Source organism: Oryctolagus cuniculus, chromosome 18, assembly GCF_964237555.1.
Source record: "Oryctolagus cuniculus chromosome 18, mOryCun1.1, whole genome shotgun sequence".
NCBI lineage: Eukaryota > Metazoa > Chordata > Mammalia > Lagomorpha > Leporidae > Oryctolagus > Oryctolagus cuniculus.
The window spans coordinates 66,539,876-66,553,522 of record NC_091449.1 but is presented as its reverse complement, the minus strand read 5'-3'; the positions used below and the strand labels follow the sequence as shown (position 1 = coordinate 66,553,522).

The 13,647-nt window shown below is 68.0% G+C and overlaps 1 protein-coding gene and 1 long non-coding RNA gene across 5 annotated transcripts in view; one reads left to right on the top strand and one right to left on the bottom strand.

Moving 5' to 3' along the window:
• GSE1 (Gse1 coiled-coil protein) overlaps positions 1–12,070 on the bottom strand; it is a 299,545-nt gene extending 287,475 nt beyond the window's left edge. For 2 of the 4 annotated variants that reach the window (XR_011384131.1, XM_070062815.1), the window contains exon 1: positions 9,752–12,070. Coding sequence is in view for 3 of the 4 variants with exons in the window: in XM_070062815.1 (XP_069918916.1) it covers positions 9,752–12,031 (2,280 nt within the window). In the remaining variant the exon portion in view is untranslated. The remainder of the gene's footprint in view (positions 1–9,751) is intronic. The other 2 variants (XM_070062816.1, XM_070062814.1) reach the window with 2 other exon arrangements.
• Positions 12,071–12,532: 462 nt separating this feature from the next.
• On the top strand, positions 12,533–13,313 carry LOC138846371 (uncharacterized). Its single transcript, XR_011383853.1, has 2 exons — positions 12,533–12,710; positions 13,087–13,313. It is a non-coding gene; the product is annotated as an uncharacterized lncRNA (long non-coding RNA).
• Positions 13,314–13,647: the final 334 nt, after the last annotated feature.

Sequence of the window (13,647 nt, the reverse complement as noted above, 5' to 3'; positions counted from 1 at the left end):
GGTTATGGACAGAAGTATACCTTGTAGCAGGCGCACTGAAAGCCACAAATACTCTAAATAGCAGATACACTGAGAAACAAAGACAATGTAGCATTACTAAGTATGCAGGTTCCAAGTAACTCAGCCAACAACCCATGACAGTCTTCAGTTCTAAAACAACAGCTTTCTTCTCTGCGTTAGAATATCTATTAGCATCTTTCACACCTAGCAAAAAAAAGCCCCTTCAGGCCAAAGGATGCACCACCCTGCCCTCCCCAGGGCGCAAGACAAGGGCAGGAGAGAAATCACTCACTCAGCAGCTCGACTCAGACTCTCAGCTTCACAGAGTGTCCTTAAGCTCTGGAAACTCAGATGAGGCCTGGTGTTCTACAGACATTTCCTTTTTTTCTTTAAAGAGGTATTGTATTTATTTGAAAGGCAACATTACAGAAAGAGAGGGAGAGACAGAGAGAGAGAGAGAGAGAGAGGTCTTCCATCTGCTGGTTCACTCCCCACATGGTTGCAAAAGCCAAGCCAGGAGTCAGGGGCTTCTTCCAGGCCTCCCACGCAGCTGCAGGGCCAAGTACTTGGGCCATCCTCCACTGCTTTTCCAGGCCACAGCAGAGAGCTGGACTGGAAGTGCTACAGCTCAAACTCAAACCGGCACCCACATGGGATACTGGCACTGCAGCCAGCGGCTTTACCCGCTCACCACAGCGCCAGCCCCTACACACAATTCTTCTAGACTTGCAAAGATACAGCAAGGAAAGTTACAGGTGCACAGGGAATTACATGAATTTCAGCAGGGCTGGTCTGAGAACTTTAAGGAGGTGTAACCTCTACCATTTAAGCCTTTTGAAGAATCAGTAAAGTTGGTAAACCTCCAGTTAGACTGACCAAGAAGGCAGAAGGCTGGCATTGTGGTGCAGTGGGTTGTCACTGCCTGTGCTCCCGTATCGGAGCGCCGGTTCAAGTCCTGGTTGCTCTGCTTCCGAATCAGTTCCCTGCTAAGGCAGTGGAGGATGGCCCAAGCGCTTGGGTCCCTGACACCCACATGGGAGACCTGGAAGAAGCTCCTGGCTTCCACCTGGCCAGCTCCAGCTGTTGTACTCATCTGGGGAGTGAACCAGCAGCTGGCTCACCCTGTCACTCTGCCTTTAAATAAATAAATCTATAAATCTTTTTTTAAAAAAGCAAAGACTATCACAACGAAGCAGGGACATCAGCACAGAACCTACAGACGCTGGAAGGGTAACACGGGATACCTTGAACAAGTCATACAAAGTGACTGACACGGACAAAACAGCGTGAAACTGACCACAGAAGAAACAGACCTCCCAGGAGAATGCGCCCTCAGTGCACCAGGACAGCGGCCAAGCTTCCCTTCCGCTCAAGGAAGCAATGCAGCAAGGGCCACCGGGCAGGGCAGGTGGCAACTGTGGACAAAGCCGGTTTGCTCTGGCAGCAACGGCTCCCAGAACCACGCAGACTGCTCGCCCTTTGCACTGCTTTCCCCCAGTCCCCGTCTTCTCCGAGGCTCTGATCTTGCAACTGTGGATCTGCCCGTGGTGACACTCTTTGAAAACAGCCACTCCCGTGCGCACGGTGCACAGAAGAAAGGCCAGGGGACAAAACCCCAGCGTAGCTCCTTCGTCTCCCTCGCTGCAGAGACTCAACACGACGACGTCAGGGGACGAAGCGGAAAAGCAAGTGCTGCTGGCTGTCCCACGGGAAGCAGCTGCACGCAGACGAGTGCTCGGGACAGTGTGGGGGGTGCATGGACACGAGCTGGGGCAGGACGGGTGGAGGAGCACGTGTGGCCCGGTACTGTGACGCCGCATCCCCCGTCAGAGCTCCGGGAGCCCTGAGGACCCCCGGCTGTGAGCATGAGCTCCCAGAAGCACTCCCAGACCAGGGGACCCAGCGAGGGGAAGACTCCGTTCCTGCCGCGGGGGGAGGGGCGGGGCTCCTGATATGAGAGGCCAGGAAGGATTCACCCGAAAAGCTCGGAGCTGGAGTCAGGGGCTGACACAGGCCCAACGAGCGAGCGCCTGCAGGCGTCTGGGGCTCCCGGGGGCCGGGGTCCTTTGCCCAGAGCAGGTGGGGACCCAGCTCTGGCTGTCCAACAATCACAGCACTGCAAAGCCTAGGAAGGGGGCTTCTCTGAGACCCTTGGCCCCAAAGCGGCTGTGTGCATGCAAACATGCCTATGTGTGAGGGTGCCGGGGTGCGTGAGGGGACGTGGGGTGCGGGAGTAACCAGCCCCACCCAAGGAGGATGCCACCCCCAGCAGCCCCTGCACGCCGGCCACCCTGGCCCGCCTTCCTCAAGACCTGCACTGAGCCGGCTGCACCCCTGGAGAAAGGCGTGCGGGGGTCCCCGTTCCCCCGAGTGACAGGTAAGCAGCCAGCGCGGGCCTGGCTTCTCGGGTTAGCAGGAAGCTCCCCAGCAAGTGGAATCCAGAAACGACACCCAGAGGGAGGCGGCAACACCAGAGCCTGTGTCCACCCCGGACACACCCACGAAACGGAAGGAGCATGGGGTTCTGGGAGGGACACGGGGTGGGGGGGGCAGGGCAGCAGCGGCGCCCTCTGCCGGGAGGCCGGGCAGCTCCCAGCGAGGCAGATGGAGGCGGTAAGTCGGGCGGTCACTCTGCACACACGTCGGAGACCTGGGAAGACATTCCCGGCTCCCGGGAGCAACAGGCAAGGCTGGCTCCTTTCTCAGAGCGGCGCCCCCTGCAGCCGGAGCCCAGACACACAGTCAGACTGATGGGGTGCCCAGGGCCCGTGCCGCCGCGGTGCGCGCCCCCGTTCACGGCGACCCTGGGACGCACAATGGCACAACAGAAGGAACAGCGCAGGCCTGGAGAGGCTGCTGTGAGGGTCGACTGCCGCCAAGGACCGCAGAGTTCAGAGCGGTGACGCCAGAGCCCACAGCAGCGCGCCAGGGATGCGCTCGGGTGGTCCGAGCCCCACGGCCTCCTGCGGCCTCCCGCGGCTGCCAGCGTGGACCCCGGGAGCCCCCGCCGGCCTCCACCTGCTGCCACCAGGACCCCTCCCAAGCCTCTTAATCCCCGTCTGCAGAGGTCTGCACTGGAAGCTGCAGCCGAGGTTTATGGGTCTGGCAAGGCTCGTAAAACACCGGGCTCAGGGGCGCCGGGCCCGGCCGCCCTCGCCGGCCCAGTGCCGGCCTGGAAGCTGCTGTGAGCCCACCTGCACCCCGGCTCCCCTGAGTGCCACTTAACCCCGGGCGGGCACCACTCCCGGCCCTGCCCTCTACCAGGAGGGCCCCCCGCAGGCTTCGAGGCCGGGCGAGCCTGTGCGGAAAGTGGACGGGATTCCACCTGCCCACAGGGCCACGCTCGCCGCCCCGCCCCGGCTGCAGGAGGAGGGGACGGCCCGGGGGAGGCTGGTGGCAGAGTGGGGCCCAGACGGGACCCAGGGGCTCAAGGACAACGCGTGGCAGCATGAAGACGGCGCAGAAAGGGCCAGGGGCCCGCGCCCCACACGTGGCCCATCCCCCACACATGCTCCAAGCTTTCCAAGGCCGACACCACAGAGCACCTGAGAGATTCCTACACTCCCAAGATACCCGGAGAACACGGTCAGGGGGAATAAACTGGACGCCACATCCCCGCTGTGCGCGCGAGAATAAACCAGGCAGCTTCGCACGCGCATCCCCACACGTCCGTTCTGGAAGGGACACCTTTCCCGCAGTCACCACTTCTTACACCCATCGGGCTCCTCCTCCAGGGAGCCCTCCGCACCTGCCTTCAGGCTGAAGCCCTCTCCCCACCAAACCACACGCACCACGTTCTAACCGTCCACTGGGCTGCCCTCCCCACACAGCAACCCCGGAAGGAGCGTCATAAACAGTGGCTTGAGCTGTGTGACGTCAGGCAGGTGGCGTCCCCTCTCTGAGCCTGGTCATCTCTTCCGTCAAATAAGGAAAGCTGTCTCGCTGCACTGCTGGAGGCGCCCACGCGGTGATGGGGCAGCACCTGCCCAGTGAGCACCACACACGCCATCTGCTGCTGTCACCGACACCTCGCTGTGTCGTCACCGGAACCCAGGGGGCTGGTGAGGGGTGACGGAACCCCGTCCCCGTCACCGGCTGTGCCTGACCAACGACCCCAGTGAGGGGCAGCACATCGCAGCCTCCCCTGTTCACGGTCCGTGGCTGCTCAGGTGGACGCGGCCCCCAGGTGCACCTGGCAATAAGGAAGGAGGCTGTGCCAACCCCGAAGGACAGCCGGCCGGGCAACGAGCTCCAAACAGGGCCCCGCCCCGCACAGAGAACAAAGGCAAGCGGGGGGCGGGGGCAATCCCGGGGCACCGAGCCCCCCCACCCCCGCCAACAGGTGCAAGACGGCGCGACGCTGAGCGCCCGACAGCTGTGCAGGAGCCAAGGGTTCAGCCAGGCCCCGCACCTGCTCCCACTTCACAACGCGGGAAACGACGGCCCAGACAGGTGCGGCGTCTCCCCGAGGCCCCCGGGGGTGCTGGGGCCAGGATCGGGGCTCGGGGAGCCCAGGGCTGCAGCTGGAGCGAGTCAGAACCCAGCACCACGGCCGCCCCGCGCAGTTCTCCACGCGAGGGGTCTTTAAAAAAATCCACGGAGGGCAGGTGTTCGGCCCGGAGGCTGAAACACCGGACCAGACGCCGGCAACCCCCATGGGAGCACCCGGCCTGCACCGCGGCTCTGGCTCCACTTCCTGCCAGTGTAGACCCTGGGAGGGCAGCAGCCATGTCACTGCTCAGGCACTTGGCCCCTGCCACCCACACAGAGGGCCAGGAGGGAGACCCGGCTACAGCCTGACCAGGCCCGGCCGGTGCGGGCGTGGGGGGAGAGAACCAGCTGACGGGAGAGCTCGGCGCCTCTCACGTAAGTGAAGAAACAAATAACAACGGGCAAAAAGCTCCCGGGAAATACTCATCATGGAAAATCACGGATGGATTTCAGTTCTTTTTTGGCAACAAAATAACTGCATCTTTGAGCCCCCAGGTCCCCTGCAGAGCGTCCGTCCGTCATCCCAGGGTGCGGGCACTGCTGCCGCCAGCACACCGCGGCCAGGTTGTGCCCGGGCACCTGCTGGGGCAGGGCGGGGAACGCGGAGGGGCCGCCGCACAGCGGTGCTATTTCCTGGTGTCTACGCCAGCGAAAGGAACCCTCAGGCCACACGGCGGGCGGGGAAGGGCGGACACAGCTGCGGGCCGTGGCCTCGCTCCCTGCGGAGTCGGCTGCAGGTTCCGCCAGGCTGCTGTAACCGCGATTCTGTCACCGGGTACTTGGAGAATCCCTCGCTCCGCCTTACCCGCGGCACGTGTTCAGAGCAGATGTCATCTGTACGGAGCGGAGCTGTCGCGGCTTTCACGCGCCTGCTGGGGCTCTAGCTTCGGACCCCCCCCCACCAGTGCAGGGGGCGGCTGCGCTCCCGGGGGACCCTGCACAGCCACAGGAAAGGCGGCAGCAGGGGCCACCCCCCCAGCACAGGCAAGAACCTCCAGAACTCAAGGCCGCGTGCAAGAAGCAGACACGAGACGCCGCACACTCACGTGTGACCACAGACACGCGTGTCCAGCACAGCGAGCAGATCTGGGGCCGCGGGGATCAGCACGGGGAGTGACTGCTCATGGGACCCACCGTGCTCTGGGGGGCGATGGGAAGGTTCTAGAACCAGACAGTGGCGATGGTTGCACACGCCTACAGGCGGACCAAAACCACGGGGTGGCCGCTCCGCCCACAGGCCCGGAGTCCTCCCCACCCCACGTCTGCCTCAGCCCGTCACCCGCACCTGTCTGATCTGTTCTCTGCTGGTCCCGGGGCCACAGCAGTGGCCGGCACACAGGACCCTCAGTAAGGACACCAAAAACCGGCCTCCAGGACAAGCCCCAGACTCCCAGGCTGTGCCCACCATGTCCTCCGTCCACACCTCCCACCCCTGCCTGAATATTCCGGAAGCTTTAAAGTCCCAGCCCCCAGAAGCCTCTGAGGTTCCGATCTGACAGTGGAGGCAGCGGCCATGTCCACACTGCTGGAGTGGGCAGCAGGTGACGGCCTGAGTGCCAGGGTCCCTGCCGCCCACACGGGAGACCCAGGTGGCGTTTAAGGCTCCTGGCTCCGCCTGACCCAGCCCTGCTTGTTGGAGGGCACCCAAGGCGTGAGCCAGGGGGTGGAAGATGTCTCTGTCTCTGTCTCGCTCTCTCTCTCTCCCTTTCAAATAAACGAAAATGTCTCAGAAAAAGCCAAATGTGCCTCCTGGGGCTGCAACACCCCCTGGGAAGCCAGCCCCACCAGGAGCACGTGGCTACCTCCTCTGCAGGGCCACCTCCCCCAGGGAGCCCTCCCTGAACACGCCCAGTACCCCCTTCCCATCCCAGCCCCTCAACCCTCCCATGGCCCCCGCACTTCCTGACTGCCCCCCACCAGGCCGGCGAGCTCCCACAGCACGGCCTGGGACGGGGGGCAGAGCCGGCCGATTCGTCTCAGAACGTACACGCGTGTATCAGCTCGGGTCACCGCAAAGGCCCCGGCAGGAGGGGAGCGAAGTCCACACACGCCGCCCCCGTCGGGTCCCCCGAGACTGGTCATCTCTGCGGGCAGAATCTCACGGGGCCCCAGCACCAAACACTGCGTTTAAAAGGAAACCACGGTGCCTTCCCCCAGGTCAGACGCAGCCCCAGCAGCTTCCTCAACACAGCGCCCCCCGCCGGCCAGACGTCACCTGGAGCCACCTGGGACCCCCAGGCCTCTCGTTTTGCCAAACGGGGACACGGAGCCAGGGTCCCACAGTGCATAGGGCTGCCTCCACAGCCACCCCCAGCCACACAGAAAACGAAAGGCCAGGTGCGTCTCCCCCTCTGCCGCTCCCACGAAGATGCGACCTGCGGTGCACGGGGACCAGAGCTCGGGACGCGGGCTCCCCACCCCCAGCCGAGGAAACGCAGCTGGAAACCGTTCAAAGGCACCAAGGGAGAGCGAACCTCCCAGGGTGAGGGCCCCGGGTCTAGGCAGAGGAGGGGCCAGGGAGCGTTGCTGACCGCCTCCCCCTCCCCTCCTGGCTTCCACCATCTCCGGGGCCTCCAGGTTGAGGCCAGGGTGACCTCCTGGGCAGTCCCCCGCCCCCGCGAGCAGGGAAAGTCCAGGCCTCCCCCACCCCTGGGGGAGGCGCTCATCCCATCACTGCCCAACTGCCGCCAGGGACAGCAGACCGGCAGCCTCCTCCAGCACCTTCCAGAAGCTTCTCCCCCCCCACCTCATCCAACTGGTCCTGACCAGGTGACCCGAGAGCCTGGGCCCGGGGAGGGGCAGCCGGGGCCTCCCTGAAGAGCAGGGAGCCGGCAGGGCACAGAAAGCCGGGGAGCAGACGCGCACGTGGGCCGCGACAGGGAGCGACGACAGATGCACTCCACGGCCCCAAGAGGCTGCAACACCTGCTCCTCACCAGGAGGCCGGGCCGGGCCGGGGGTCGGCCAGGGCGCCCCCACGGCGAGGCGGGGTGCATTTAGGTAAACGGCTGCACGCCCCGTTAACCAGAACCCTCCCTGGACAGAGCCTGCAAGAGAGGAGGCTGGGGCAGGCCACTGGCAGGCAAGGAGGCAGAGGGCCCGGCTGAAGCCCCAGCCCCGGGGCAGTGCTGGGGGAGCAGGGCAGGGGGCTCCACCCAGCAGCAGGGCTGAGAACCTGCAGTGGGGCATGGAGACCAGTGGGGGGCTCTGGGCCTCTGCCCCCCCGCCGCGCTCTGCTTCTCTCTGTGGGGGGTGCACACACGGACATGAAGAGCCACGCCCCCGCCCGAGGCACTGCCCCTTCCCAGCTAGAGCCCCAGAGGGGACGGAGAGAGGCTGAGTGGCCCCGGGCAAGTTCCTCAACCTCTCTGGACATTTCTCACCGCCAGGACGGGCGAGAGGCAGCTCCCGGGCGGCTGTGTGCCTGCTGCAGGTGGGAGCACAGGCCCGTGCCGAGTCCCCAGCCACGCGGCTTCCGGCGACCCCTGCCCGTGCCCCACCAGCAAAAGTGACAGGAAACTGCACAGACCCCTGCCCCTGACCGTGGCGTCCGGAGCACGCTCCCCGTGTGGACCCCTCCCCTTCACGGCCAGCTCCCCACGCCCCCCGCACTGGTCCCAAGCTGACCCAGTGCTGCTGGGAAGGGTCCTCCTGCCCCCATCCCCCAGGCCACTGCAGACGGCGCTCTGCCACGGCTCGCTCAGGGGCTCCACAGCCGCGCGGTGGACGAACGGGCAGGGGCAGGGTCTACGTTTCTGAAGTCCCGCCAGCTGTCAATCCAAGGATCTCAGCCCCCCCCCCCCCCGCAACAGGCACCTGCTGCCCTGAGTGCCCAGAGCACCCTGGTCCCAGCGCCTTGCCGCCCCGCCCCCTTCCTTGCTCCAGCCCCGCCTCCTCCAGGCAAATCCCAGGGAGCAGGGCTCGGGCTTCGAGTTCAAATCCCGCCAGGGCCACCGAGCAGCTACGCGGTGCTCACCAAGCTCGCCCACAGCGCTGGTCTCAGCGTCCTCCTCCAACAGACGGGGCTGTGGAGGGTCACGGGTCCACAGGGCGGACGCAGTGACCTCTTTAGAAACAGCGGCGAAGCTGGGGTGACACCACCCTCCCCAATCCCGAGCCGGCCCCTTCAGGGCAGGCATGGGCCTGCTCCACGGCCACCTGTCTCGCTTCCTCCAGTTCCCACCGGTCGAGGCCGGCGGCCAGCACCTCATCAACTGCTGGAGCTGCGGCAAGCCAACGGGACAGGGGCCACCCCGGTCTGCACGCCACACCGCCTCCAGGCTGGCCTCCAACACGGGGCCTGACCACCCCAGAGGCACCCAGGCTGCAGACCAGAAGCCTCCTAGAGGGAAGAATCTGCCTCCATGCACGCCCACGAGGGGCCCACCTGGGAGCGTTTAAACGTCCCAGCTCGCCGAGCCGTGCCTGGAGGCGGTAAACATCTGCACTTCACAGCCAAGGCCACCGCCGCCTGCCAGGAGCCTTGTGGCCGGGGCACACACGTGACAGCCACCGGGAGGGCGCACACGCGTGCAAGGAAGCTTGCTACGGACGGAAGAGCGACGTCCCCACCCCCCCACGCCCCTCAGCCAGCGGCTCCCTCTCGGGGCCTTTGATTAAAAGCCCCCCTAACTGTCTCTGGAGAAAACGGGGGTCTCAGGCCCCAGTGGCACCCCACTGCCCCAGGCCCCCCAAAGGCAGAGTCTGCAAAGCCAGACAGACCCCAGATGACCTGGGCCCCAGCTGGCTCTGCTGGGCGGGCAGCCGCAAGGCCAGAGGCCTTATCCACGGGGAGCCCAGGCCGCGGGCTCCCCTCCCCGCCCCACACCCCACACCCCTGCATCTGCAGTCTGTTCCCATCTGCTGTTCAGCAAGGGAGAGTCTCAGAGGAAAAGCGCGAACTCGGCTGGAACTCGGAACAGCTCGGCCGCGGGAGCCGCGGCCCGGAGTCTCCTCCACCTCCGGCGACCTGCCGGCGTCACCAAGCGGAGGACGGACGGGCCCCGGGCTTCCTCCGTTTGATGGGTTCCCCTGCAAACACGCCCAGGCCCAGGCCTTCCACGGCACCCTGTCCTGCCCTAAGAGCGCTGCTCTGACCTCCTGCCCCAAGCCTTCAAGGTCAACCAGACTCACGTGCCCCCAAGCAGCCGGCGCCTGGAGCGGGCCGCCCAGAACTAGCGACTTCGCCTTCGCCCTCTGGGGAACAGAGAACAAGGGCGCTGCTTGCCCCGCGCCGGTTTCTGGACGCCACGAGCGCTTACCTTCTTCACGGGTTCCGCCGGGGAGCTCCAGCCCACGGAGGCCTGGCGGGCAAGGCCCTGGCCAGCACACACCAGGGTCCCGCACTCCACGCAGGCGCCGATGGTCAGCTGCCGCCCGTCGTCCACCAGGAGGCTGCGGCTGGCGCGCAGGGCGTAGAGGAACAGGGGCAGCCGGGCCACGCGCACGGACTTGAGCCCCAGGCACCGCTTCTTCTCTCGCTGGCAGAAGAAGCAGACGAACGTCCTCACCTGGTACTGCCGGGACCAGGCACTGGCGGCGTGGTGCGGGCCGCGGGCCTCATGCTGCAGCCACTGGCCCAGCAGGTCGTGGTGGCACAGCACGCAGGTGGTCACCAGGCCGGTGGAGTCCGCGGGCCGGGCGCGCGGGGCGGGCGGGTAGACGGTGAGGAAGGGGAAGAAGGGCTCCCTCTCGCCCAGGCGGCTGGCAGGGTTCACGTTCAGCTGGAACTCCTTGCCGGGGCCCAGCTCTGCCCCGCATATGTAGCAGACGGCCGCCGGGCCGGCGGTGGCGGCGGGCAGCTCCGGGAGGGCGGCGTCGGAGGCCGAGAAGGCCTGGTGGTACCTGCCCAGGAAGCCCTGCACCGAGGTGATGAGCTCCTCGTCCTGCGAGGCCCGGTACAGGGCCCACACGTCCTCCAGGACGCTGAAGCACTTGGGGCAGCTCCGCACCTCGCAGCGCTTGTTGGGGGCCCGCGCGTTGGGCGGGCACGGCAGCAGGCTGAGGAAGGGGAAGTGCATGGTGCTCCTGGCGCTGCCGTTGACCGTCCGGCAGGGCACGGCCCGGGCGTCCTGGGTGCAGTCCTCCCCACACAGGTAGCAGGCCTCGCCCAGAGCCCCCGTGGCGGCGGCAGCGGCGGCAGCAGGCAGGGCCTCTTCCCTGGGCAACCTCCGGCCCTTGGAGGCCATGGCCGGGCCGTGGCTGTTGAGGGGCACCACGTAGAGCCGCTGCAGGACGGGCACGTTGGCCAGCTCGAAGCTGTGCCACTGCTGCATGAGCGAGGAGAAGCAGCAGAGGCACACGAGGGTGCTGCCGCCGGGGCTGATGGGCTGGGCCCCGGGGGGCGGGCTGTGCAGCCACAGGGAGGGGAAGAAGGGGGCCTGCGCCAGCTTCTCCTGCTTCTGCACGTGGATCCGGTGCTGGGAGGCCGGGGACAGCGCCGCCCCGCAGATGTAGCAGCACGGGCCCTCCGGCGCCGCCGCCTGGCTCTCCGCCGGGGCCCGGGGCGCAGCGCCACCTCCCATCTCCTTCTCTCCGGGGCTGCAGGGGCCCCGCAGAGCCGGCTCCTTGTGGTCCTCTTCCTCGCTGGTGATGTTGACCTCGCTGTCCTCGGAGGTGCAGTAGCCCCCGAGGGGGTCTCCCAGCGGCCTGCAGCCCCGGGGCTTGGCGGCCCGGGCCAAGGGTGCGCTTTTCACGCCCTCTGCAGGGGCTGCCACCCCGCCAGGAAGGGCCTTCCAGGGCTCGTGAATGCCCCGCAGGACGCTGGCCCGGGGCTCAGGGACCCAGGGCCGCCCGAGCCCCTTCCGCCCGCGCCTCGCGCCGGTCTTGGGCTCCCTGTCCGCGTGGAGCCTCGAGGGGACCCCTTCGTCCTCCTCCTCCTCCTCCTCCTCCGTGTCCCCCGGCGCCAGGGCCTCCGCGCCCTGTCCCGGCGGGTGTCCCGGCGCCGGCCTCCACTCCTGGCAGCGGCCCACGCGAGGCCCCGGCGCCCCATCCGGGGGCGGGCTGGCGGCGTCGCGCGCAGCCGGGTCCGGCTCGGACAGGGGCTCCGCGTCCGACAGCTCCGACAGCTCCGAGTCCCGGGCGTCCTCGGCGGGCGCGCGCTGCCCGGGGCCCGCGCCGTCCTCGTCGTCGTCGCCCGCGGCGCTCCCCAGCGCGTAGGCGACATTCCACTCGCGCGGGGCCCCGGCGCCCCCGCGGCGCCCGCCCGCGCCCGCGTCGCACTGGTGGGGCCGCTTGAGCCAGTACATGCGCTTGTCCACGGGCGTGCGGGCGCGCTCGAAGGCCGCCCACTGCTCGCCCAAGAAGCAGCGGCACACGGCGCACACCAGCACGCAGCCGTCGGCCGGGCACAGCTCGCGCGCGCCGGGCGCCGGCTCCTGCTGCTGCAGGAACGGGAAAAAGGGCTGCGCCGGGGCCCCCGCGCCCGCCGCCGGCTGCTTCACCTGCAGCTTCAGCTCCTTGCCGCGTCCGATGCCGCCGCCGCAGATGAAGCAGGACAGCGGCGCGCCGCCGCCCGCCGCCCGCTCGCCCACGGCTGCCATGAGCCGCTGCTTGCGGGAGACCGGCGCCGGCCGCCCGCTCATGGCCGCGCGCGCCCCGGGCCGCCCTCAGCGCCCGCCCGCGCCGCCGCCGCCGCCGCCGCCGCGCCCGAGCCGGACCATGTGGGCGCCGGGCGCGCGCCGCAAAGTTTGGCGGCGGGCGGGCGGGCGGCGCGGGCGCGGGCGCCCCCCGGGCCTGCCGAGCCCTCGGCGCTGGCCTTGGCCTTGGCCTTGGCGGCGTTGGCGGCGGCGCGGGCCGAGGCGGCGCCGCGGCGAGCGCGGCCGGGACGCGGCGTTGGCGGCGGCGTTGGCGGCGGCGGCGGCGCGGGCCCCGGGCGGCTGGAGCGGCGGCCGCATGTGCGAGCTACGGCGCCTGCCAAGCGCTGGGTCATTTAATTGGGGAGGAGGGGGCGGGGCGCGGGCGGCGCGCGGCGGGGGCGGGGGCGGGGGCGGCGGCGGGGGCGGGGGCGGAGGCGCAGGGGCGGGGATCCCCCTCGCGCGCCCGCCCGCCCCGCCGCGGCCCGGGCTGCGCACAATGGCTCTGGCCGCTCTCCTCTGCGTCCGGCCCCGAGGAGGGCCCCCTCCTCTCTCGCACTCTTTCGCTCGCTCGCTCGCCCTCCTCGGGGACCCCGAAGCCCAGGAGCGGCTGGGGCTGAGCTTTCTAAGGGTCAGGCAGGAGGAGGTAAGGAGGCCGCGCGCCTTCGCTCGGGGTGGTCCGGCCCCCGCCTAGCTGCCCGCGCTGCCCCATTCGCGGCGAAGAGAGGGGAGCCGCCTCCGCGCGCCCGGGAGTGACCGCAGCGCCCTGGTGACAGAGGCCTCGGCCGCCCGCCACTCCCCCGGCGCTGGCCGCGGAGGCGCCGAGGGCGGCCAGGCACTGGCTGAGGGCTCCTGCGTGTGAAACTCCCTGTTCACAGACTCGGGGGGCCGGGCAGAGCCCTGTCCTGGGCACCTTTTATACAGTGGCCTCCTCGGGCGCGCGGCGCTAACGCAGTCCCATTTCGCAGAGGGCAAAGAGGAGGCAGAGGCCCTGTGTACTCAGTGGGTTTCGTCACTTGCAGGCCCCGGCCTAGGGCAGCATCTGCGGCTGCCGGGGACTGTCCACGCGGGGACACGGCCAGCACCCCTCGGCCTCCACGTCGGGCCTCCCCGGACCTCAGCTCCGAGAGCTCACAGCTGCCCTGACCCTCGGCCAGCTGCCGCCCGCGGCGGCCTGGGGACAGAGGTGCTGGGCGGGCCCCTCCACGCGCTGGGTGCTGACGTGTAAATAAAACCGGGTTTCCTCTTGGCGCGCAGGAGGGCCGAGCCTTATAAATAAGTGGGAGGGGAGGAAGGGCCGCCCCGTGGGATCCCTGGCGGGTGGCCAGGGCTCCCAGTCCAGGGGCCGCCAGGAAAAGCATCCCGGCTGGAGGTGGGGGACTTGGGGCCCGCCCAGCCCCAGAAACGCTGTGTCAGCAAAACCGCCCAGGAGGTGGGGGGGTGGGGCTCCGTCACACCCGGTGAGGGGCGAGGGTCTGCCGAGAGGAGCTTCCCCAGGCAGAGGCCTGCCCACACAGGCCGAGAGGCTGCTGGCAAGCCCGGGGGGCTCCGTGGGGGACTTCTCTCCCGGCTCTCGGCGAAGC